This window comes from Bipolaris maydis (assembly GCF_028858645.1).
Source record: "Bipolaris maydis strain C4 unplaced genomic scaffold PSV08scaffold_4, whole genome shotgun sequence".
NCBI lineage: Eukaryota > Fungi > Ascomycota > Dothideomycetes > Pleosporales > Pleosporaceae > Bipolaris > Bipolaris maydis.
The window spans coordinates 932530-956109 of NW_027093860.1; the positions used below are offsets into that span (position 1 = coordinate 932530).

The window sequence follows — 23580 nt, forward strand, 5'->3', positions numbered from 1 at the left end:
GTCCCAAGCCTGCACGACGCGACACCAGCACTTATACATACGTACGCACATATATGTTACGATTGTGCCTGCTCGGCAGAAACAATTCACGCCAGCAGCCATGGAGCCATCGCCGCTGACCCAAGTCTCGCGGCCCCAGATCTTCCAGCCCAAGATCATTCACCTCTACGAAACCCTATTCAAGGTGTGTTGGTGTCGAATGCGCCTCAACACCACGCCACTGACCCACGACAGCAAACAGACGATGAGCCTGTGGAGCCGTCGGAAGGATTCTGGCGGGAATTCTTCCTACACAAGCCAGAGCCAGCAGGCCTCAAGCGTGTCCTCGCCTCGATGGCGCCCGACGAGATGCTGCACCAGCAAGCCCATTCGCAGCAACTGTTTAGCCAGGCCATGTTGCGCATAAAGCAGGCCAAAGCCCCGGCCGACGACATTGCCCTCGAGGTACGCCTACGAAACGCGCATTCACAGGCCGCACGCGCTTACCGCTTAGACCTTGACAGTCTTCCTCGACGCCGCCCTTGCTAAGAAGTACACCAACCCAAGCTCCGACATCATCTCTGTCCTCGCTGGTCTCAACGATGCCGATGCCGTCATGACCGACTTTGTGGCTACACTGGACACTGCCATACGCAATGGACGAGACAGTATGTTGTCTCACTATTAGCTGTAGCAGGAAGCTGACCACAACCAGTATCACTGCGCCAAAAGGCGATTCGATGCGCTCTCGCCATGACTGCTGCGGGCTTCCAAACAGCACTCCCCTCCTACTTCACCCACCGAGACCTCTTCCCCGCACTTGTCAAGTATACACACGACTGTGACAACAGCACGAACATCCTGCCTGCCCTATACCTTCTCGGTCTACTCGCCAACTACAATAAATTCGAGTTCCAGAATCCCTACAGACTGCGACTGGAGGATTTCGTAAACGATGCCATTATACAAGATATGATAGCATGTCTAGGCGCTACTTGCAAAAAACTGCGCGACGCCTACGTAGCCGTTCAGGATGACATGCCCGAGGGCTGGACGCTGGGCTCGACGTTGAGCTACATTGGCTTGGGTGCTCTCGCCCCAAACTCTCGACCTGCATCACCCGTGCCCCCACCCCCGGACGAGGCAAAATCCCTCTTTGCTGGAATGTAAGCATTAATGACTGTAACATACTCAACAACTACTGATAATCATCCAGGCCAGGCCCAGAGGCTGGCGTGCTTCTCTCTACCTTTGACTTTGCCAATGCCAACAAGGTTTTCTGTTACAACCTGGTTACCTTCGGGCTGGACAACAAGAGCCAGTCGTCGCCCTTTAGCGAGTTCCTCTCTGTGACTTCGTACATGTTCCAGCATGCACATCGGTCTAATAGAGCTGCCATGTACACGTATCTAAATCTGTTCGTCCTGCAAATACTCGTCGAGGATCCGGCGCTCTGTAAGCGCTTGTGCAGTGACGAGACGAAGCTTTCGGTGCGCCTGTGTCGCCAACGACAGCCCTATCTCCCAATTGTGAGAGGCGAGCGAGTTCCTGCAGCCATCATCTTGGACATGATGTCCGATGGCATCAGCCACAACCTACGGAGACGATTAGATGTAGATTTTTACATGTAAGTCATTTGCTGCTGTTGTTAAAATTTCTTGGCTAACATACGAAGCCTATGTCTTGGTGTTTTGTTGCGGCTGCTCTCGTACCTCAGTCGCACAAAAGCCCGCATCACATATCATTGGTCGGAGCTTTGGAGAACACTGCTATCGTTTGTCCGGTTCCTCACCACATACGAGAGTGACATCAAATCAAACTACAAGTCAAATGGCATGATCAATCTCTTGGTCAATCTGTTGGCTTTTGCCCTCTCCAGCGGAGAAAACTTCCTTCCCGACTCTGCGGCATACGATGATCTCTTCTACAAACTAGTTGAGAGTGGCGACGTTCTCATCAAATTCAGAGATGCCTTTGGCCTGTCTGGTCAATCTGACTCGATGCAGACACTTGTGAATGTCTCATCTCACTACCATTCGCTGCTTGAAGAGAAGGGGAAATCACGCAGCAAGCACCTGAGTCCACAAGAAGTGCAGGCGGTGATCAAGCAGGGATATGAGACTCTGTCCATTGATGCCAGTGAAGGCTTGGATCGATGGGAAGCTTTCCGTGAAGCGGATTTCAAGTCGCTTCTGAAGAAGATTTCGAGGGCCGCTGTGGAAGATGCCAAAGCTCTAAACAGCGATAGCTGAGGCCAATTATTCAACGATATCCATTACAACACGATTCGTGGCAACGGGGTCTGCATGATACCATCTGGGTTACTTGTCAGTAGCACAAATGCAAAACACCAGTAATGAACATTCATCCAAGAGCGTTTGGTTGCATATTTTGGCACCAGGGCCCTGTTGAGCGGAATTACGTGCATGACTGCGTTCTAGCTGCGTCTGTTAGCCGTGTTACTTGGTACACCCAAAGACAAGACCTCGAGTACATGTCAGCACTACAGCCTTGAACCTGGTTGCCGGTGTCAATCAGGGATTCACCAGACTTATACATTGCCCTCAATTCCCTGTAGCCAGTGCGAAACGTCGTATTATTTTATTTCAAGACCAAGTGTGTGATTTTTGTTGATGTCCTGAGACGCTTTCCTTCTTCACTCAAATCATAGACTCGCTGTTTGCAAGCAATGGCTTCTGTACCGCCTCCTATGACTGACACTGCCGCGAGGCTAAGAGAAAAGGTATTTGTGTTGTTCTGTGTGTGGAGGCTGTGTTGACGATGCTACTAGAATGTGTCTGCCGCCAATTATCCACAGGTGGCACCGCCGGCCCATCTGAAAGTAGCAGGTGATGCCACAGCTGACGCTGCAGACGGGAGCACTCCTCCTTGGGATGGAAATCATGACACGCATCCAGCGATGGCCAATACGCCTATTGATTACCCTGAGAAGTTGGTTACACCCGCAGGCTATCACCTCGGGCCCCATGGTGAAGGCTGGAATTCTCCTCGTTCGTCTTTGTCAAGATACCGGCATGAGTACTCGACGCTCTCTCCAGTCAGATGCGAGAACCCAAAAATGATAGGATTCATGACGAGTCTTTTTGTGCCGACTCCAAAGACGAGGCCTAACTATGATGTTATGGCTGAATATCAAGGACTCAAACTGAGTCGTATTAGTGATGCCGTTCCTTACTGTACGTACCCTTTTTGGTCGCATTACTGGGGAGAAGGTTGCTGCTAACATCTTCTCTTCGTCTAATCCAGTACTCGGGCCTCGCAGCATAATGGACAGAATCCAAGTCGTACTCGAGCACTCGCAGGAGCGCCTACATCCATCTTCCTCCCACTACACAACCTCTTCTCAAGACACTCCGCAGCCAGCCTACACTCCACGAGACAGAGCACTCATGGCGATCCTAGCCTCGCTCAGCACACCCGAAAGCCTGCGTCTGGAAAAAGGAGACTGGTACCCTCAAGGCCTAGCCACCCGCCACGACGCCCTCGTCCTATACGAAAACACGGCCAGTAACGGCATCCGCCTCGCATACGTCTCGCTCACCGACTTCATTCAGCACGCGCAAACATGGCTCCTCACACCCAACCCCACTAACAAATCCGGCGACGCACCCCATGCCAAAAACCCCTGGTCCCCAGTTGCCGCCCAGCTCCGCTCCAGAGGCGTCGACGTCTCTAAACTAGACCTGCAAACCTACCTCGACCTAACCCAGCACCTCTCCGCCTCGGATCTCCCCGCCAAACTCGACGAAATTGGCCAGTGGGCCCGTGACGGCACCCTCGACGCAAGGTACGAGAAGTTCATGGCGGAAAAAGAAGCTGCTACTGCACAGGCCAGGAACCGAGGCTCACACCCTCTGCTGCGAACTTCTGGTCCCAACGACGCCGCGAACACAGTGTTTGGCGGCCCCGAAGCCCTGTACTCCAAGCGCTTCACGCACGAGTATCCCATGGGACGGGCGGCTTCGGTGAAGGCGAAGCGGCAGCATCGCAGTGAGCGGTCGAGGGAGGAGGTGGAGAAGACTGTTTTGGCTAATGCGGAGCGGATTCGGAAGATGGAGAGGGGGCGCTTGGGGGGGACGAGGGGGGAGGGTGTTTTGGTTGTGGATGAGACGGAGAAGAAGAGGAGACGGAAGAGGCATCGAGCTTTTTTTGTCACCTTTATGGTTGTCTTGTTTGGAGGGGCGGTAGGGGCGATGTTGTGGGCTATGGGGACTAGACGGTGGGATTTTACAGCTGGGGGGCAGACGCAGTGAGTTGGGGGTTTGGTGAGGAGTAGAGGTTCTTTTTTGGGGGGGCTTTTGGATAGTAGTTACGTTGATTTCTCGTGTTTTAGTGAGAAAAGGGACCGCTTTTTTTTTGGAGGAGAAGGAGATTACACCGCTGTTGAATTATGGTACTATTTTTTTTTCCTTGACAAAAAAACAGATCGATAGTACTGACGTACGGTATGCCAAGTTATCTCAAAGCGCCCATTTCCCTACTTCCCACTAAGGAAGTTACTTTACACTAGCAATAGCAATCCACGGAACTACCCGCAACTCCCCTCCCCTCCCCTGAAAATACAACTTTTAATCTCCTTTCCCAATTTCCACGCCCCTTCTTTCGTTCGCCGTACTCCACCGTCACCACTCCAAAAAAAATCCAGTCCAGCTCCCTCCCCCCTTCTTCTCCCCACCAAAGATACTTCTCCCTCTCTTTCTCTCTCCACATCTTCTGTTTGAAATTTCCAATAAAAAGTAGTTCCCACCCTTAATCTCCCCTTAACTTCCGCTCCCCCCCACCCCACATCTGCACCAATCAAATCAGATTATACTTACTCTAACCCCTCATCACAACCACCATCATCATCCCCCAAATTTTAATAACCTTCAAGTAGTATATACCCGTTACCCATGCACAAGAACACGGGGTTTGCACACTGGAAATAGCGATCGACGGTGGAAACTAGTTTCTTAGAATATCTTTTTGTTGAGGGGGGGTGCGGTTGGTGGTTTCCCTTGTGGCTTTGAGCGCTTGTTGGCTGGCGTGCCGGTGCAAGGGGAAGCTAGGGTGTCGGGGTGGTTGGAGCGGCCACGTGGAAAGAGAGAGAGAGAGAGAGGAAAGCTAGAGCGGTAGAGTTTTGGTGGACGGGTGGTCTGGGCTTTTTTTCTTTCTTAGGTTGGTAGCGGTAGTGGTGAAAGGATAAGAGAAAGATAAGGAAGGTTTGGATGATGCGGGACTAGAGCGTACGTATCGATTAGATTGTGTACGCAAGTCAAGTACTGTGTACTTGTCATTTTCGGATTTTTTTCCCCCCCTATCATCTTTTGCTTAGTTTTGGTGGCTCTCTCTGGATTTATTGATACAAAAATCTGGCCCATCTAGGTGTCTACAACCACACCTTTTTTTTTTTTGCCTTGCTCCGTAATGTAAGACGAACCCGGAACTATCCATCCATCCACTTTTTTTTTCTCCTTCCCGAGACATCCGGAACTCAAATGCAAGTGCGCAAGAAAAAAAAAGACAAAAAACTAAATAAATAAAATAAAATGAAATCAAAAACTCACTTCCCCCCAGGGCATCCAGACCATCACAATCCCAATCCCCCCCCCCCAACCCCCCAACCCCTTCCCTCTCTCCCCGCCTCAACACCGCACAGACACGTTCCTTCACGGTCCGACTGGGCCCCAACCCTCTCCCATATCACACCCTCCGAACCGGGCGCTCAACGTTTCATACACACGCACGCAACAAAAGGGATTTGCAACCGCTGAAACATACCCACGCAACCCCCTCCCCCCTTCTTCCCAATTCCCTTCACTTTCCCTTTCTTAGTAAAGTAACAACCCGGAAAGGAGACATTTTTTTTTTGGTATGGTGATCTGCTCCTTCCGGATCCCGCTCCCAATAAGGCAACAACAGAAACGGGCTTGAGAAAACGAGGCAAGGATCGTTTGTGTGTGTGCGTGTGTGTGTATATTCGCGTTTCACATGTCTTACTGTTTTTTTAATGTGTTCTGGAATGAGGTTTGATAGGGGATGGATGCAGATTGGAGGGGCTGTTGGCTTAGAGCTTAGGGTGTGCACGTGTATTCGTAAACTACTACTATTCTACTACAAATTTGGTGCTATTTTCCTTTAAGGGGGGGAAGAACAGTGGTTAGGTGGGCTGGTGTGGCTGTAGTTTGGCTCGGCGTTGCTTGAGTGGCGGGAAAGTGGCGGGATTGCGTAGTAGCATTAGTTTAGTGGCATTTGGGAGGATTATTTTGTTGATGATGTTGCATCCGCAAGTATACTACGCATACGTAGTGTGTCTGCGTGTCCCTTCTGCCCTTTTTTATTTGTTGCATTTTGTATGGTTGGTTAAGTTTCCAGATTCGTCTCGGTTTGTCGGATCTTTTCATTAGTGTTGCGACAAGGAAAATCCTCGGTAGGGGGAGGAGGGGCGGGGGGCATAAGCATGTGATGATGTCATTGTACATTGCGCGTGCGAGATTAGAGTTTCTGTTCCAGCTGCGAGTCCGAGGTTTTGCCTTTTAATGTGCGTTTCTCTTTCTCTCTATGCACCTATGCGTCAGCAATGACAAAGCACGAGGCGCAGAATATTCCTTGGCCAAGCCGGAGAAAACGAGTAAGATGATATAGTAGATGTTTCCGTTTCCGATTTCAGGATACGAACAGCGACGTGTCAAATGGACGCACGTACTTATTACACGGCCGGTAAGGATCAACAAACCTGGTGTTCGCTCGAGCGCGCACGCGCTGCAAAAGACCCCCACTTTTTTAGTGTGTGCAATCGATCACCACCAGATTTGGCGATATAGCACCCATGTGCGCGTGCTTCAATCAGATGGTCGCGTCACGGACAAATATGTTCCAAGATTCGTAATCCATGTTCGATATGTGATATTGTAATGTAGCATGTGTGTGTGAGATCCATCCAGACTCTACTCTAGGTGATAGAGAGAAAGGAGATAACAAAGGAAAACGGCGTATTAGAAAAATATCTATGTAGTAGTATATGGGTAATAGTGGAAAGAAAAATGCAATGCTAGTGGATTGGATCCCCCCTGGGGACCAATATGCAGGTGGTATCTTGAAAAAAAACAATAACAACCCAACGGCAACGCCGAAAATGCTTACAAACGCCGCCTATCGTATTCCTTTACATTGTGACACTCGTATCTCTGTCTTGTTGCACTCGTCATCATGTCTTGTTACTCGTCATTTGTGGCTTTGAGTGTCGTGATCAGCTGCTGTCGTCGCTTGTGGTGGCTTCGCTGGCTGATGACGAAGACGACTTGTCAGATGACGGCAGAGGGCCGAGGGTCCAGCGCCAGTCTCTTGTCCTCTTCCGTCGTCCAGCGATGGGGGTCTGGGGACAAGAGTCGCTTTCGTCTTCTGACGAGGACGAATCTCGCTTATCGCCAGCGCGTGGACCTTTTGACCGCGGCGAGCTCTCGGCGGATGCAAAGGTCGAGGTGGATTTTTGGAGCGACAGCTGCAGCGGCGATATGCTGGTCGTGGAAGAGGTGTTGGAAGTATTGACAATCAATGAGTGGTGTGCGGCTGACACGTCCGAGTCGGTGGACGAGGCAACGGACGAGATGGTGGACAGGGTAGAGACGGACGACTCAAGGTCAGAGTGGGCCATTGTGTACCTGGTTGTGGTGATTTCCTCCTCGAGAGGGGTGCGGAAGCAGACGTGCTTCTCTGCGGGGAACATGGGGCGGCTCGAGGCCATCTTGCGCGGTACAATTGAGCGAGCCGGGCTGTTTGAGAGGATGGAGACGAGGTTGTGGGGTTGCTTGTAGGGCAGCGCACTGGTGGCAGAGTCGGCCGAGGCTGATGTGAGGGCGGAGGAGAGGGTGGAGGCAGAGCTGGGCGTCGAGGCGCTGTTGTTTGCAGCAGCGGGTAGGTCGCTCTCAATGGACAGGGAGGGTCTTTGTGGGCGCTGCAGCGTGGGGGCTGTCGAGGGGCGCTCGTAGGCGTTTGTGTACGTGTTGCGGACAGTCGGGGAGGCGGCACTGAGCGTGTCGAGACGGAGGCTGGCGCCCTTTCCTAGGATGCGAGGCTGCTCGGTGTTGATGGACAGCTTGGGGCGGGCGGGTTGCTGGCGCGGCGGGGGTATTATAGGCAGCGAGGCGGTCATGGTGGACATGGCAGATGATTGCGAATACGGCTTGGGCATGGAGGGGTGTGACGGCTGGATGGTCGAGAGCATCATGTGTGCAGCCCGGGGTGCTGGCGGGGAACGGGCGGGCAGATGATGCGGCGGCGGTGGTCGTGTGGCCTGGTGGTGGGAGTGGTGGTGGTGTAGTAGCTTGGATGGAGAAAAAACGAAATGGGGGCGTGGGCGTGGGCGTGGGCGGGTAGGCGGAGGGGTGGTGAGGGTATTAAACTGCGGACGGGATGCCACCAACCAGCGCCATGGACCCGCCCGTGTCCAAGGGCGTCTTGACGACGGCTACGACGAGCTTCTCGCGCTGGGACACGAAGCGCTTGGCTGGGGGGAGGGCTTTGCAGCGACAAGGTCCCAAAATACCCCCCCGGCTAGCGCGGTCCAAAGATAGAGTGCGGAGCGTGGCAAAAAAACACTACAAGACGCAGCATCCAACCGGCCGGCCTTGGCACACCGCCGTTGCGTCCACACACAGCCCGCCTTGACGCGCCTCAATCAAGCCCAGTCGAGCGCGGCCAGTCGCCGGCCTCCCCGCACACGCAGCCCGCCGAAACACGACGCTGCTGCTACCGGCCTGCCCTGCGACATGTGCTGCCTCTGCTGCCTCTGCTGCCTCTGCTGCCTCTGCTGCATCTGCATCCATCGGCATCCCATCGACACTACCACCTGCCCTGCCTACCCACCGACCCAGACTTGCCATACATACGTACACTACCGCACTTACGCCCTGCTCCCTTGCGGCACCGCTCCCGGCGCTTCCACCATGCAGCCCGCCGCCGCTGCCACTCGTGGCCCTCGTCGCAACAAGACCCCCCAGCGCCAGACCACCTCCATCATCCTCCACTTTGTTCGTAAGCACCAAGGCCTCCACTACCACTGCCGCCTCTCAGCCTCGGCCGCCCAGCTAACGCCCTGGTCTTTCGTATCCTCCAGGACTACGTGCGTCTCTGCTTACCCGCTGCGGCAAAAGTAGTTGCGCAATCACTAACCCTGCCTGTATTCGTCTCCACAGGACTGCTTCTACGCAAGCGTCTTTGAACACGAAAACCCGGCCTTGAAATCTGTCCCTCTGGCCGTGCAGCAGAAGCAAATCCTCGTCACCTGCAATTACGAGGCCCGCTCCCGAGTATGTCTCGATGCGTCTGCGCCACATGCTCGAGTCATCTGTCATTGACTCTCCGGCTTGCCAGGGTCTGCACAAACTGCAGCTGATTCACGAAGCCCAAAAAGCCTGTCCGGATCTGGTCATTGTCCTCGGAGAAGACCTGACCCGTTTTCGTGATGCCTCCAAGCTCCTCTATGCCTTTCTGCGCTCCTTTTCTTGGAACAAGCGTTGCCAGAGGCTGGGTTTCGACGAGGTTCGTTGACCCGCTGCCCTGTTCTTGCTCGACCAAGGCCACCTCCGTGTTGAAACATGCCTAGGTCTTCTTGGACGTCACCGACATGATCGAGCACAACGTGTCCATCCTCAATGTCAATGACCTCAGCAACTCCTTCTTCTGTCTTGCCAAGCATGACCCCACAGTCGGCTTCCCTTACGATGCAACACGCCTGACTGGCCATTTGTATCCCGAATCGGTGAATGATGATGGCTTAGGTAAGCCAGACACCGTGGCTTGCGAGAGCATCCAAACTGCAAGGCTGACGCTCGCGGCTGTTGAGCGCCTACTGAGACTCGTGACCATGGCCCATCATCCTGCCACCAACATCCTCCCCGCCCGTCGCGCAGCCATAGCCGTTTGTTCATGGCGCTAATGTGCATTAGGAACCACTTTGTCAGATCCTCTGCTTCTCCGATTGGCCCTGGCTAGCCATCTGGCGCACCATTTGCGGACGAGGCTCGAATCCCACATGGGCTATACTGCCACTGTTGGTGTTTCGACAAACAAGCTACTGTCAAAGCTTGTCGGTAACACGCACAAGCCCAACGCTCAAACAACCCTGGTCCCACCCTACGTTTCCGACGGGGACAGTCAAACTTTGGATAATGTGACACGCTTCCTTGACGCGCACGAAGTGGGCAAAGTTCCTGGAATAGGCTTCAAAACGGCCCAGAAGCTTCGCGCGCACGTGCTGCAGCGCCCAGCAAGTTTCGACGCCGGCTTGGTATACGGAGCCACCCAAGAACATGTTTCTGTGCGTGATGTGAGGATGCACCCGGCCATGGGTCCAGACATGCTCGACAGACTCTTGCATGGCCCCGGTGTGCCCCAAGGTACCGGAGCCAGAATATGGAGTCTACTCAACGGCTGCGATGAAACCAAAGTCGAACAAGCCCGCGAGACTCCACGGCAGATTAGTATAGAAGATAGCTATCTGCGTTTGACCACGTTAGATGCGGCAGTCAAAGAGCTGCGTGTGCTTGCCAAGAGACTGATTGAGAGAATGCACACGGACCTGCTTGATGAGGACCAAGATCATGTCCAAGACCAAGATGCATCTTCAGTCCCTTCAGAAACTGCAAAGCGATGGTTGGCTCACCCAAGAACCATTCGTCTATCCACAAGACCTCGCCCGCCTCAAAACCCAGATGGCGGTCGAAACCGGACCTTTGCGCGCATCTCCAGGTCTGCTCCCATGCCTAGCTTTGTATTTAGCCTCAAAGACGACATTGCCTCGGTGACTGAAAAGCTACTTTGCGAGACACTTGTTCCGCTGTTTCGGCGACTGCACCCCGACAAGGGTGGTTGGAACCTCAGTTTGCTGAATGTCGCTGCTACCAACATGGCTGATGCTGCGAGCGACAAAGGCGGCGTTGGAAGAGATATCAGCAAAATGTTCAAGCGTCAAGACGAGGCCCTGCGCCAACGGAGGGTCGAGGAACCGCCAGCCGCTGTTATGGAATCGATGCAAAACATTATTACAGGGGATGGTTCGGGCGACAAGCCTGACGTGGACGTCTTGAGTGACAAGATTGCTGCAGCGTTCGGTTCCGAAGACGTGCCGACGCCTTCTCAGGAGGTCGATACTTCGGCTGCCGATGCATGCAAGATGCAGTACGAGAGTACTAGTATCACTGACAGGGATTCATTCAATTGCAGCGAGTGTGGTGCTTTGATGCCGTTATTTGCCATGGGAGCCCATTACCGTTGGCATGCACAGAGATAGTCCGAGAAATAAGCACCAATAAGCACAGATGCGATCAGTGACTCTATGACAGATTGGAATTGGTGACCCTTGATGACTGCTACCCCGCAAAAGAACGATCTTCCCTGAAGGCCCTTCCTAAAGGGGCAACTCCCCGCAGAACCCGAGATCCGACCCTTTATGATGGGCGCTTCGGAGCGGCTTCCTTGGCACTCCGCCGTTGCATGTGAACCAAGTGACCTCACCCACAAGGCAAGCTTTAAACAAGGCGCAAATCCGCCGTTGCAATGTCCACATCCTACTGAGCATTCAGCCCTAACAATCCTACACATCCTACACAATGCCTGGCTCATCACAACTACCCATCAGTCTCCTGCGCGACACCTTCATTGCGCGCAGGAACTCGCCCAACGGCCAATTCATTGCCTTTAACATTGATATGTAAGTCTTCTGGTCAAACGAAATGCAGTACAACATCTTCTAACGCTCCGAATAGTTTGCGCAATATTGTTTTCCTCTACTTCGTTCTACGATGGTCGCGCATCACCTTTTACCAGCTCAAAGGTCGCGGCATCTTCGGCTCGACCGTTGACGCATACTTGAGCATTCGTCGCTATCTCTACGGTGTCTTTCTGCGACTTCCCGGTGTTCGCGACAAGGTCCACGAGCAGGTTTCTGAGTCGATCATGGGTCTGGAGCGCAAACTGGTACCCAGTGGACCTGGCGTTCAGCGCCTGACCAGCCTACCGGCCGAAGGATGGAGTGAAGACGAAGTGCGCGCCAAACTTGATGAGCTAGCCAACATGGACCATGCCCGCTGGGAAGATGGACGAGTCAGCGGTGCAGTATACCACGGTGGAGACGACCTGATCCGACTACAGACGGAAGCTTTTGGCAAATTTACCGTGTCGAACCCCATCCACCCCGATGTGTTCCCTGGTGTAAGGAAGATGGAGGCTGAGATTGTGGCCATGGTATGTCCGATTTGCAGGCACTGATCAATGACATGACTAACAACTACCAGGTTCTTTCTCTCTTCAATGCCCCCCATGACGCTGTTGGTGTTACGACTTCCGGCGGAACAGAGTCTATCCTCATGGCCTGCCTGTCCGCGCGCAACAAGGCTTACAAGGAGCGTGGAGTAACGGAGCCCGAGATGATTCTTCCCGAGACCGGACACACCGCTTTCCGCAAGGCCTGCGAATACTTCAAGATTAAGGTGCATCTTGTGGAATGCAAGGCTCCGAGCTACAGGGTCCATATCCCGTCTGTCTCCCGTTTGATCAACCCCAACACAATCATGATGGTCGGATCGGCGCCCAACTTCCCCCACGGTATCATCGACGACATCTCCGCGCTGAGCAAGCTCGCCTACAAGAAGAAGATTCCGCTACACGTTGACTGCTGTCTCGGTTCCCTGCTCGTTCCTATGCTCGCCAAGGCCGGCTTCGATAACGAAATTTTTGATTTCCGCCTCAAGGGCGTTACCAGCATCTCTTGCGACACACACAAGTATGGATTTGCGCCCAAGGGTAGCTCAACTGTGCTCTACCGCTCTGACGCATACCGCAAATATCAATACTTCATCTCCCCAGACTGGTCCGGCGGCGTATACGCATCGCCATCCATTGCAGGCTCTCGTCCCGGTGCTCTGATTGCAGGATGCTGGGCAAGTCTCGTCAAGCAGGGTGCAAACGGCTACCTCGAATCTTGCCTCAAGATTGTTGGCGGCAGGCAGAAGATTGAGGCCGCCATCCGTGAAAGGCCCGAGCTATCATCCGACCTCAAGATTATCGGTCGCCCCATGGTCTCCGTCGTAGCTTTCCTCTCAAACACACTCGACATTTACGACATTGCCGACGCCATGGGAGCCAAGGGATGGCACTTGAACGCTCTGCAGAACCCACCTGCCATTCACGTTGCCGTCACTCTGCCTATTGTTGCTGTTGCGGATAAGCTCATCAATGATTTGATCGAGGTTACCGAGGAGGTCCGAGAAGCTGAGAGGAAACGCATTGCCGAGGGCAAGGGAGCAAAGGGAGCAGTCAAGGGTGATACCGCAGCACTCTACGGTGTTGCTGGCAGCTTGCCCAACAAGAGTGTTGTCGAGGACTTGGCAAAGGGTTTCCTCGACACGCTGTACAAGGCCTAAGCGGATTGCATATTCTCATTGCGATGATCATGAGCATGTATTTCTTTTGGGTTTCCTTTTTCCTTGTTTTTTTCCCAAGTCGCATTAGATGTATACATCCTGGTCAGTTTGTTCAAAACCTTAGATTGGTACTCAAGGCTGCCAAGTTAGAGTGGAGTTTTGTATTGTAATCTGGATCAGGAGAGGGTCAGGACTGAAGAGGCTTTCCTTGGGTATCAGCGTTGTAGCCTTGTTCTTTTTTCTTGGAGCAATTGAGTAGCAGAATAAAAGAATTTCAACAATGTGTTTTTTTTTTCTTTGAAAAAAAAAACCCAATCACTCTGGTGTGACTGAGTCTTTTTTTTTTAAATCTCCCGGCCTGCAAAAATCGTTTCAATAATCATACAAACACATTTTTTTTTCTTTCATCTACAGCGCCGCCCGTGGCGAGGTGTTTACTCCCACCGAACTGGCCTCTTGCAACCTCGCCGCCGTCTGCTCCAGCGGCTCCTTCCTCCTCGGCCTCTTCAGATCCTCCTCCGTAACGCCATTCACGCCAACCTTTGTCAACCCCATAACCGGGGGATCCCCCTTCTTCACAAACTCATACAAGCCGGGCAACTTATTGCCCGCCAGTCTAAACGCATCCTTGACAACCTGCTCATGCAAATCGCCCTTTATTTCAAAGATGATCTTGCTAACCGCGACCCTGGCGGTCCACCGATCAAAGCTTCCCTTTCCCTTTCCCATACGCACATCGTTGCCAGACGTGTAGACGCCAATGTTTGCGGCGACGCGCATGTAGAGGCGGAACTTCATGCCGCGGAGGCGCTTCTTGATGGTCTCTTCGGCGATGCGGAGCTGGTGTGCTGAGATGCGGCGGTCGTGGTCGCGCATGCGCAGGCCGTAGTCGCCCCAGACGACTGTGGTGCCGCGCATGCTGCCGCCTGTGGGTACGTGGCAGCGGCCTTTTCGTGATTTGCGCGATTCACCGGCTTTCGGGGCGAGGTATGAGGCGTGCGAGGGGGTCGAGGAGAAGAGGCGCACGCTGCTACTACTGTTGCTGGGTGCGAGGGGTATGGTGAATTGGCATTTTGGGAGACGGGAGTTTTGGAGTACTGAGAGAGGGTTAATGGTGGGTTAGGAAGGTGGGTGTTTCTTTTCTTTTTTGGCATCGTACGTGTGGGACGGGTTGCGGAGAGATTCAATTGCTTGAATTGAGATAGTAGACTTGGTGATATCCTTGGTGGAGGCATGGTTGTTGTGTCTTGTGGGTGGGGGGGGGGGGGGGTTGACTTTGGTCAGTTGCGGTGCCGGTGGTGTATAGTTGGGAACATTGAAGTTCTGCCCGCGCCAAGATGTGGCTGATTGCCTGCCTGTGGTGTGGCTTTGCCCGCCCCAACTGCGTAATTGCCTAATGACCGCGCGTGGTCGCGTCGACTCACGTCCGTTGCGCGCCGCCCACCAAAACCAACTCCGCCACTAGTCACCCTCAAACTTTCCATACTCACACCCATCTGACTGATCAACGCGGCAACCCAATGGTAGAGTAGTAGTGTGTGGTTTTCTCTGACAATTTAAAAATGCCAGCCGATATTCGCAGCTTCTTTGGTGGTGGGCCCCCGAAGCCTAGCCAGGGTTCCCAAAAGGATGAGCCTGCACCTAAGAAGGCTGCACCCAAGAAAAAAGGTCGTACGAGTAGGGTCGTAGAGGACTCTGATGACGATGAAGAAGAGGCAAAGTAAGTGGAGTGTGCCACTATATTATCAGTGACGACAAATGTTGACACTGTATAGGCCCAAGAAGGCGTCACCAAAGAAACCAGCCGCTAAGAAAGCCAAACGTGAACCAACACCAGAGCCTGAACTCGAAGAAACGACCACATCTGCATTTTTCGGCAGCTCGAATAAACCCAAGCGAACAGAACCTGTAAAGAAGAAGGCAGCCGAGGCACCAAAGACAACACCGAAGAAACCTGCTGCAAAGCCGAGTGGGAAGGCAGCCAATGGCAAAACTTCTGGGCGTGCGAAGAAACTTGTCACATCATACGCTGAGAGAGATGACGACGATGAGTTTCCGGATGATGATCTTGACGGTGGGGACGATATCTTTGGGGATGACATCAAGGGTAAGAGCAAGGATGACTACCAGGAGGCTTCAGAGAGCGACGAAGATGTACCCATACAACTGCCACATCGTGGGACACCAAAAGCTCCAGCAAAGCAACAAAAGGCAATCAAGGACGAGGACGAGGACGAGGACGAATTCGAACCCGACGACGAGGATGTGGATATGAAGGATCTGGATGGTGACGACGACTTTGATGAGGAAGAAGAAACTGCTAAGGCCAAATCGAAGAAAGTTTCGGCTGCCAGCAAGAAACGCAAGTCCCCAGAACATGACGAAGATGAGGACGATGAGGACAAGCCGGCAAAGCCCAAGGCGAAGAAGGCTGCTCCAGCAAAGTCACCAGCGAAGAAAAAGGCGAAGAAAGATGATGTCGAGGATAGCGCTGACATTCAAGCCATCTACGACAGCATACCTACCGTGCGCGCTCCAACACCTCCTCCCAAAGACCCGAATGGGAAATTCAACTGGCAAGCAAATGCGGCCCGTGGCGATGCTGGACCTGCGCAAGGCTCGTCCGCTGATATGCCACAAGGTTCAGATACCTGCCTTGCTGGGCTGAATTTCGTCTTCACTGGTGTGTTGCAAAAGTGGGGTCGAACTGAGAGTCAGGAGCTGGTCAAGCGTCACGGCGGTAAAGTGACTACCGCTCCGAGCAAGAAGACCAATTACGTCGTCTTGGGTGAAGACGCTGGGCCCAGCAAGCTGCAGAAGATCCGGGACATGAACATCAAGACAATTGATGAGGATGGTCTAACGCTACTCATTGAGAAGTTGACAGCCGCGGGCAACAAGGGCGACAGCAAAGCTCAGGCAGTGTATGCAGAGAAGCAACGCAAGGAGCAAGAGAAGATTGAAAAGCAGGCTGCAGAACTTGAGCTAGAAGAAAAGAAGCGTCAGAAAGAGTTGAAGGCTGCAGCTGCGGCGGCTGGGAACAAGGCATCCTCTGCCGTTACCGCCGCTGTGCAAAGCGCAGGCCCAGAGGTCGACTCTCGATTGTGGACAACCAAGTATGCACCTACGTCACTTGCCCATATATGCGGAAACAAGGCGTCAGTCGAGAGACTACAACGATGGCTGCAGGCTTTCCCGAAGAGTCTCAAGACAGGGTTCAAACTTGCTGGCAAAGATGGTAGTGGAGTATTCCGTGCCGTCATGATTCACGGACCACCTGGTATCGGTAAGACTACTGCTGCACATCTTGTTGCTAAGCTTGAAGGTTACGACATTGTTGAGAGGAACGCCAGTGATACTCGAAGCAAGAAGCTTATTGAAGACGGTCTGCGCGGTGTCCTTAGTACCAACTCCCTTCACGGGTACTTTGCAGGAGATGGAAAGAAAGTCGAGGGCTCTAAGAAGAAGCTCGTACTCATCATGGACGAGGTTGATGGTATGTCTGCAGGTGATCGAGGTGGTGTTGGTGCACTCGCAGCTGTTTGCAAGAAGACGGAAGTTCCCATGATCCTCATTTGCAACGACAGGAGGCAGCCCAAGATGAAGCCATTCGACTATGTAACGTTCGACCTCCCCTTCCGACGACCAACTGTTGATCAGGTGCGATCACGTATCATGACGATTGCGTTCCGTGAAGGTCTCAAGATGTCTACCCCAGTTATCAATGCTCTTATTGAAGGCAGTCATTCCGATATCCGCCAAGTTGTCAACATGATATCCACTGCCAAGATCGATCAAGAGGTCATGGACTATGACAAGGGCAAGGCCATGTCGAAGAACTGGGAGAAGCATGTCGTCTTGAAGCCGTGGGACATTACGCAAAAGATTCTAGGTGGTGGCATGTTTGCTGCGAGCAGCAAGGCTACGCTTAATGAAAAGATCGAGCTCTACTTCAACGACCACGAGTTCAGCCCGTTGATGCTTCAGGAAAATTATCTTGGCACAAATCCCATCCTGTCGGGAGGCTATTCTGGGAAGGAGAAGAACCTCAAGAATCTTGAGCTTGTGTCACAAGCAGCGGACAGCATCAGCGATGGCGATCTTGTCGACCGGATGATTCATGGCTCTCAGCAGCAATGGAGCTTGATGCCTACGCATGCAGTATTCAGTTTCGTGCGACCGGCAAGCTTTGTAGCTGGTAACACTGCTGGAAACCAGACACGCTTTACATCGTGGCTGGGCAAGAACAGCTCTGCCAACAAGCTCAGTCGAATGGTCAAGGAGATCCAGGCTCATATGCGGCTGCGATCTTCTGGCGATCGACATGAGATCCGTCAGCAATACGTTCCGATGCTCTGGACTGATCTTGTTCAGAAGTTGCAAAAGGAGGGCAAGGAGGCAGTCCCAGAGATTATCGAGTTGATGGACAGCTACTATCTTACCAAGGACGACTTTGATGCAATCATGGAGCTGGGTGTTGGTCCTATGGATCAAGAAAAAGTGAAGATTGATTCTCAGGCCAAGTCAACCTTTACTCGACTGTAAGTTTGGAGATGAGACTGTGGATTTTGACTGGATAACTAACTAGACACTAGATATAACCAGCAATCGCATCCTCTGCCCTTCATGAAGGCTTCGACAGTTACGGCGCCAAAGAAACAAGCCAAAGAGAAGCCGGACTTGGAAGAAGCGATTGAAGAGTCGGACGAGGGCGAAGTGATTGAGGAAATCAAGGATGAAGATGATGAAGATGTTGATCTTTCAAAGGACAAGTACGTCAAGCAACCGAAGAAGAAGGCTGCACCCAAGAAGCCGGCTGCGGCGAAAAAGGGGGCAAAGAAGGCCAAGGATGAAGACAGTGAGGATGAAGAAGACGAGGATGCCAAGCCAAAGGGTAAGGGTAAGGGCAAGGCGAAGGCGCCAGCAAAGGGAAAGAAGTGAGGTGTGTTTGGGGTAAGCTGTGTGTCAAGTAAGGGCAAAAGGCGGGGGACTACATATTTCTGCAATTACCTGTTATATCCCGGTAGTACATGTGTCATGTTAGCGGGCGCATTTACTTATATGGTTGATACGCAAACTTTGTTGTTTAATCGAAATATAAGCAATGTACAATTTTATCACGACAAGCTATGGATACGGGACAGTGTAGTGTACATGTCATTCAGTCATTGAAAACATTTGTTCTTTTTAACATTAAGCATTACTTCATATCCTCTCAAACCACACACAAGGCAGCAACAAGCCCAACCACCAACGCACTAACAGCACCCTGTCCCATCCTCTCCGCCGCATTCTGCGTCTGCTGCGGCGACGGCGGCGTCCCTGTCGAAGGCGAAGGCCTGGTCCCATCCGTCGCCGTCCCATTCCCCACACCACCAACACCCTCCTCCCTCTTCCTACTAACCTTCTCAATCCGGCCATCCAGCTCGATATCGACAGGCGACTGCGCCTGAATATACCTCGTCAAGACCTCGTCCTGGGTATCCAGGCTCACAAAATCCGTCGTCGTCTCAAAGAAATTATCGCCGCCGCCGGCGATGAAATCCAGCGTGACCATCTGATAGGTAGTATCGTTGTCGAGCGGCTTTCCGGCGATAGTGACGGCGATGAGTTTGGTATTGTTGGCGTTGTCCGGGTTGTATTGGACGGTGATGCCTGTGCTGATTTGGAAGAAGGAAGTTACGGGGCGGCCGTTGGCGAGGTTGATGCCTGTGAGGATGCCTTCGAGGGATTCCCAGAGCAGCTTGCCGGAGATGGGGAGCTGGACGATGGAGTTGCCAAAGGGGAAGGAGGTGAGGACTTCGCCGCGGGTGATGTCGCCCGTGTCGATGGTGGCGCGGATGCCGCCGGCGTTGATGAGGGCAAAGTCGACGTCGTCGGTGTTGTTTTTGCGGTACGAGAGCATGGCGTCGGCCATGAAGTCGCCTAGGAGGCATTCTTGCTTCTGGCACGTCGTCTGGTCCAGCTCGACGTTGGTCGTGCCCAGGACTTGGGCGGCGAATTCTTCAAACGGGCCGCGCCAGGCTTCGATTTCAGACTGCAGGGACGAATCTTGCTCGGTGGTGTTGGTCAGGTGGATCGGCGCGCCGTGGTAGGCGAGGATCTTGCCAGACGGATCGTAGGTTACGTCGATGTAGCCGACGTATTCGCCCCACCGGTAGGAGGTTACGATGAAGACTTCGTCGCCGTCTTTGTTGTCGACAATGGTTGGGTACTTGCCTTCGGCGTCTTCCATGTCCCCGAGGAGCGTGTGGCTGTGGCCGCCGATGATGAGGTGGAGACCAGTGGTGGCTTTGGCAAGTTCCTGGTCCTTCTCGTAGCCGATGTGGGTAAGAGCTGCGATTCTGGTGATGTTGGTGGTGCTCTTGATCTGATCGATGGCACCTTGCACGGCCTGCATTGGTTGTTAGTCTTTTTTGCCATTTTATCTGATTGTAGATTGCAAAACAAAAAAAAGGCCTACCTCGACAACATCAGAAAAGACAGTGGTTGGATCAGCGTTACTCAAGCTGGCGGTTTCTTGCGCGGTGACTCCAATCACTGCCAGGTCGTGCTCCTCAAAGATGGTCCAGGGCTTGACCGTCTTGTTGACATTTGGATCTTGGGAGTGCACATTGGCGCTGACAACGGGAAACGTAAGATTGACAAGAAACTCTCCAAGCTCAGCATCTCCACCGTCAAACTCGTGGTTTCCAAGCGTCATGGCGTCGAACTCGAGCTCGTTGAGAACCTCGGCAATCTTCTCGCCGCCATAGTAGCTGTAGAACAAGGTACCTTGGAATTCATCACCAGCATTGAGCCAGAGACTGTCTTCGACGTTGGGACGCTGCTCCTCAATCACATGCTTGACGCGGGCATAGCCTCCGTAGCATCCTCGCTCAGGCCTGGTGCAGTCGGTTCCTGAAGAGCTGAACTCGTCCAGATGGGCGTGCACGTCGTTAATGTGGAAGAATGCTGTGTCACGTGAGCAACTATATATGGCAGACTATGCAATTTGGCTTACAGATGTTGTAGTTCCCGTCCTGGTCGAGACCACGCTTCACCATGCGCTTACTGTACAAAACATCCTCTGCACAAGCAAGTGTAGACAAGGCTGAGAGGGCAACCAGAGAGGCGCCTGATGCAGTAGTGAACTTCATCTTCGCCGACTCAACTCGAACAATTGACTTTGAAAACGAAAGTAGGCACAAGCACGAACAACAGAAAGCACATTTTTTTTCTTCAGCTAGGCTATTATATAACTATATGTTCCCCGGACGTCTCCGCTGACTTTCACAACATCTCTCCTTGGCACATCTTGGTGTGGCCGTGCACAGGTCTCGGCAACTGCCTCTTCCAGTCTAATGCTCAACCACGCGTGATAACAGTCTGCCAATCACGGCGACACGTGTGAAGCAAAGCACATGCAGTCCTCCCGTCCACGGCATCTTGTACCTGGATACCGGACCGCCACAAAAGGCACGGAGATTGGGCGAGGTTGACAGCAGCACACGTGGGCTTGTGTGTTGGAAGGAAAAAGAAACTTGACTTGTGGCGATGCATGCAAGAGCGCGGAGACGGAAAGTGTCAAGGCAGACTGGAGGAGCTTGCATCCATCCTACGTACTGCTATGGATCATAGGCTGATATGACGCATGGCCAAACCCCAGAATCCCCAGAGTATGGTCCACGGATACTAGGGCCCAAAACACTCGCATCCCCCGAACACCGAAGTGGACTTGCTGCTCGACCCGGTTAAAGACTTGCATTTAGCGCAGGTCCATCTTCGGCCCAAGGCGACGCAAGTTCCACTTTGCCTATCTCGTCCTGTCCTTTCCTCTTCAACTCCAGACTTCCCTCTCGGTATATGGTCAACGGTCGATTGTCCAAGGCATGTCGAAAAAGAGTTGTTCGGATGTGCGGGGTCCCACCACTCGCCCCGCCCTGTCGAAAAGGACGCCCCGGCTTTGTTTTGATCGATCCTGTGGTACAGCTCAGCAGTAAAAGGGAAAAGAAAGCTTACTGAATAGTCATCGATGATCAGAACGTAACTCCTTACATCAATTATCCCGGTGCGTGTTGCTGATGTCGTCCTTGACAATATCTAGTATCGTCCTGCTTCAACGTCAGCAAATGAAACAGAATCATGTTAGCTGAGCAACGTACCTTCCATGCTTCTGTTACTTTGGCTTCAAACACCCGAGTCCGCAGTTTACAATGACGTGAAATGCTCGTTCGAAAAGAGCCTCCAGTTCCTCCTCGACCCAGCAACCGACTACAACACCGGCTTCTTATAAGCCGCAACCCGCCTCGTGGGAATAGTCGCAGGGCTATACGGCTCCTTGAACGACCCAAAGACCCAAACGGGATTGGCCATCCGTCGGCGACCAGTAGCCACGAGCCCACACCTGCCAACACCACTCAGGTCCTGGAGGATCCCAATGTCGTCTGCCTCGACGACCCCGGACGCTTGCAGGGCAATCTTGATAGCAGCATTGCCATAGTCGAGCTGACCCAGACCCGGCTGCTCACCCCTGGCAAGAGCCTCTTCGCGACGCTTTGCCTCGTACGCCTGGACGCTGGCGAAACGAAGGAGGAAGCGGCGCTTGAGCGTCAAGCTACCCGCTTTGTCGCTTTGGAACATCTTTGATGTCTTGGACCCGACCGAGGTAGGTCGAGAGTGCAGCAGACCGACGAGTGGGACCCATTCATACCGTGATGGCAGGGTATCAGGCGATGCGGACTGCTTGACGGTGTCCTTGGCGGAGAAGAAGCGTGGCTTGATAGGTCCTTCGGCGAAGGCGACCTGCTTCTTGATCGTGGCGGGACTGGATGGGCGTGCAGTCGGCTTTAGAGCGGGCTTTACTGCGTGAGCTCCACGATCCAGTGGCTTCTTGTCGGTACTGGGAGTCGCTGACTGCTTGGTACCGAGGTGTCGTCCAACGCTAGGCCGGGGCTTGTGATTTCCAGTAGCCTTTGGCTGCGCAACAGGCTTCTGGCGACGGGAGAGAGGAGTGGTGCGGATGTTGGCTGAGCACCTTCGCGAAGCCCTAGGCGGGGTGGTTGCCGGAAGGTGGCGCTTTCCATGCCCCTGAGGCTTTGTGGTCGTAGCCGCCTTATCGCTCTTGGCTGGTGCCGAAGAAGCGGGTTTGGTGACTTTGACTACGTTGCCTAGTGTTGTCCCCTTGGTAGCTGGTCGGGATGGTAGTAGTGTTGTCTTGACACCATCCTTTGGCGGGTTCGACGGAGCGGTAATGGTGCGTAGCTCTACATATTGTTAGTTATCATATCTTAGATAAATCAAGACCAATTCACTTACCTTTTCCTTGCTCCTTCACAGCCAGCCCCCTCCTAGGGCGCACGTGTGGCATGGTGACCCCTTCGCCCTTGTACTGCGGACAGTGGGCAAGTCCCACAAACCACGGCAATCGGTGGATCCGGAGTCCCAGTCCAAGTCGCTTCATGCTGGCCAGTTCGCGTCCGATGGGATTGGTGGTCGTCGTCTGTTGGTCAGCGTCAACACACTCGTCGAAGCTCTTGTCGTTGAAGAGCAGTGAGGAATCATCGATTCCCGCACCATTGGCCTCGTTTCGCTTGACAAGCTGCAGGATTTCAGAGTCGGCCTCGATAGGGCCGTTCTTTGGGGTCTTGTCTTCGCAGTCTTGGGAAACTGCTACTTGGTCTGCAGAGTGTGAAGTCAACTTGGCCTTGGGGGTCCGAACGACACTCACTGATCGGACCCAAAACTCCATGCTCTGGCGGATACGAGCCTCCTTCAACACCACAACCGTTGGTCTCGGGATCTTGGTCTTCGAAAACGCACCGGCACCATTCTGCTTGTAGTCAGCTCTGGATCGTGCGTGGAGTTGGGGTACACGAGTCGCCGAAGCGCTCGGTCTTGTCCTTGACGTCAACCCGTTGGCTGTGGGCAAGTTCTGCCTCGACGCAGCCAACTTCGTTCTTGGCTTTGTGGTTGACTTGTTTGATCGTTGGAGCTGCTTGTAAGGCAGCCTGATCGGATTGACAGCGACACTAGCCTGCTTTGCAGCACCGCGCATGTCGGGGACGCGGCGTGCAGGAGAAAGAGAATTGACAACTTTGCGAGTTGCTACAGAAGACATTGTGAATGTAACTCTGGATGCTGTTAGAGAACTGCCAGTGAATAGAGGAGATGTGGGTGTTCTCACGAAATGGGGCCAAAT

At 53.1% G+C, this 23580-nt stretch overlaps 6 protein-coding genes across 6 annotated transcripts; 3 read left to right on the forward strand and 3 right to left on the reverse strand.

Moving 5' to 3' along the window:
- The first annotated feature begins 24 nt into the window (after window positions 1–24).
- Window positions 25–2563, forward strand: PSV08DRAFT_33850 (uncharacterized protein). The gene is made up of 6 exons (XM_014223923.2): window positions 25–184; window positions 235–444; window positions 494–647; window positions 695–1145; window positions 1196–1606; window positions 1655–2563. The coding sequence occupies exons 1-6, from the start codon at window positions 101–103 to the stop codon at window positions 2229–2231; spliced, it is 1887 nt and encodes a 628-aa protein (XP_014079398.1). The 5' UTR covers window positions 25–100; the 3' UTR covers window positions 2232–2563.
- A 105-nt stretch (window positions 2564–2668) lies between these two features.
- On the forward strand, window positions 2669–4253 carry PSV08DRAFT_387349 (uncharacterized protein; the record flags this gene model as incomplete). Its single annotated transcript, XM_014223924.1, has 3 exons — window positions 2669–2722; window positions 2771–3176; window positions 3247–4253. The coding sequence occupies 3 exons, from the start codon at window positions 2669–2671 to the stop codon at window positions 4251–4253; spliced, it is 1467 nt and encodes a 488-aa protein (XP_014079399.1).
- Window positions 4254–6874: 2621 nt separating this feature from the next.
- PSV08DRAFT_282345 (uncharacterized protein) lies at window positions 6875–8345 on the reverse strand. Its single transcript, XM_014223925.2, has one exon. It carries the CDS (start codon window positions 8204–8206, stop codon window positions 7229–7231), a length of 978 nt encoding a protein of 325 aa, XP_014079400.2. The 5' UTR covers window positions 8207–8345; the 3' UTR covers window positions 6875–7228.
- A 579-nt stretch (window positions 8346–8924) lies between these two features.
- PSV08DRAFT_408521 (replication factor c subunit 1) lies at window positions 8925–18341 on the forward strand (the record flags this gene model as incomplete). The annotated part of the gene is made up of 24 exons (XM_066093805.1): window positions 8925–9100; window positions 9191–9287; window positions 9370–9519; window positions 9584–9758; window positions 9927–11033; window positions 11085–11205; window positions 11618–11689; window positions 11745–12222; window positions 12273–13387; window positions 13525–13528; window positions 13815–14243; window positions 14283–14332; window positions 14983–15120; window positions 15176–16257; window positions 16288–16322; window positions 16356–16602; window positions 16636–16752; window positions 16783–16803; window positions 16834–16926; window positions 16960–17255; window positions 17286–17504; window positions 17535–17768; window positions 17799–17941; window positions 17996–18341. The coding sequence occupies 24 exons, from the start codon at window positions 8925–8927 to the stop codon at window positions 18339–18341; spliced, it is 6945 nt and encodes a 2314-aa protein (XP_065949431.1).
- Window positions 18342–18547: 206 nt separating this feature from the next.
- Window positions 18548–20539, reverse strand: PSV08DRAFT_219501 (Metallo-dependent phosphatase-like protein; the record flags this gene model as incomplete). The annotated part of the gene is made up of 3 exons (XM_014223930.1): window positions 18548–19794; window positions 19864–20354; window positions 20404–20539. 3 exons carry the CDS (start codon window positions 20537–20539, stop codon window positions 18616–18618), a joined length of 1806 nt encoding a protein of 601 aa, XP_014079405.1. The 3' UTR covers window positions 18548–18615.
- A 1114-nt stretch (window positions 20540–21653) lies between these two features.
- Window positions 21654–23499, reverse strand: PSV08DRAFT_349506 (uncharacterized protein; the record flags this gene model as incomplete). The annotated part of the gene is made up of 2 exons (XM_014223931.2): window positions 21654–22645; window positions 22698–23499. 2 exons carry the CDS (start codon window positions 23497–23499, stop codon window positions 21654–21656), a joined length of 1794 nt encoding a protein of 597 aa, XP_014079406.2.
- Window positions 23500–23580: the final 81 nt, after the last annotated feature.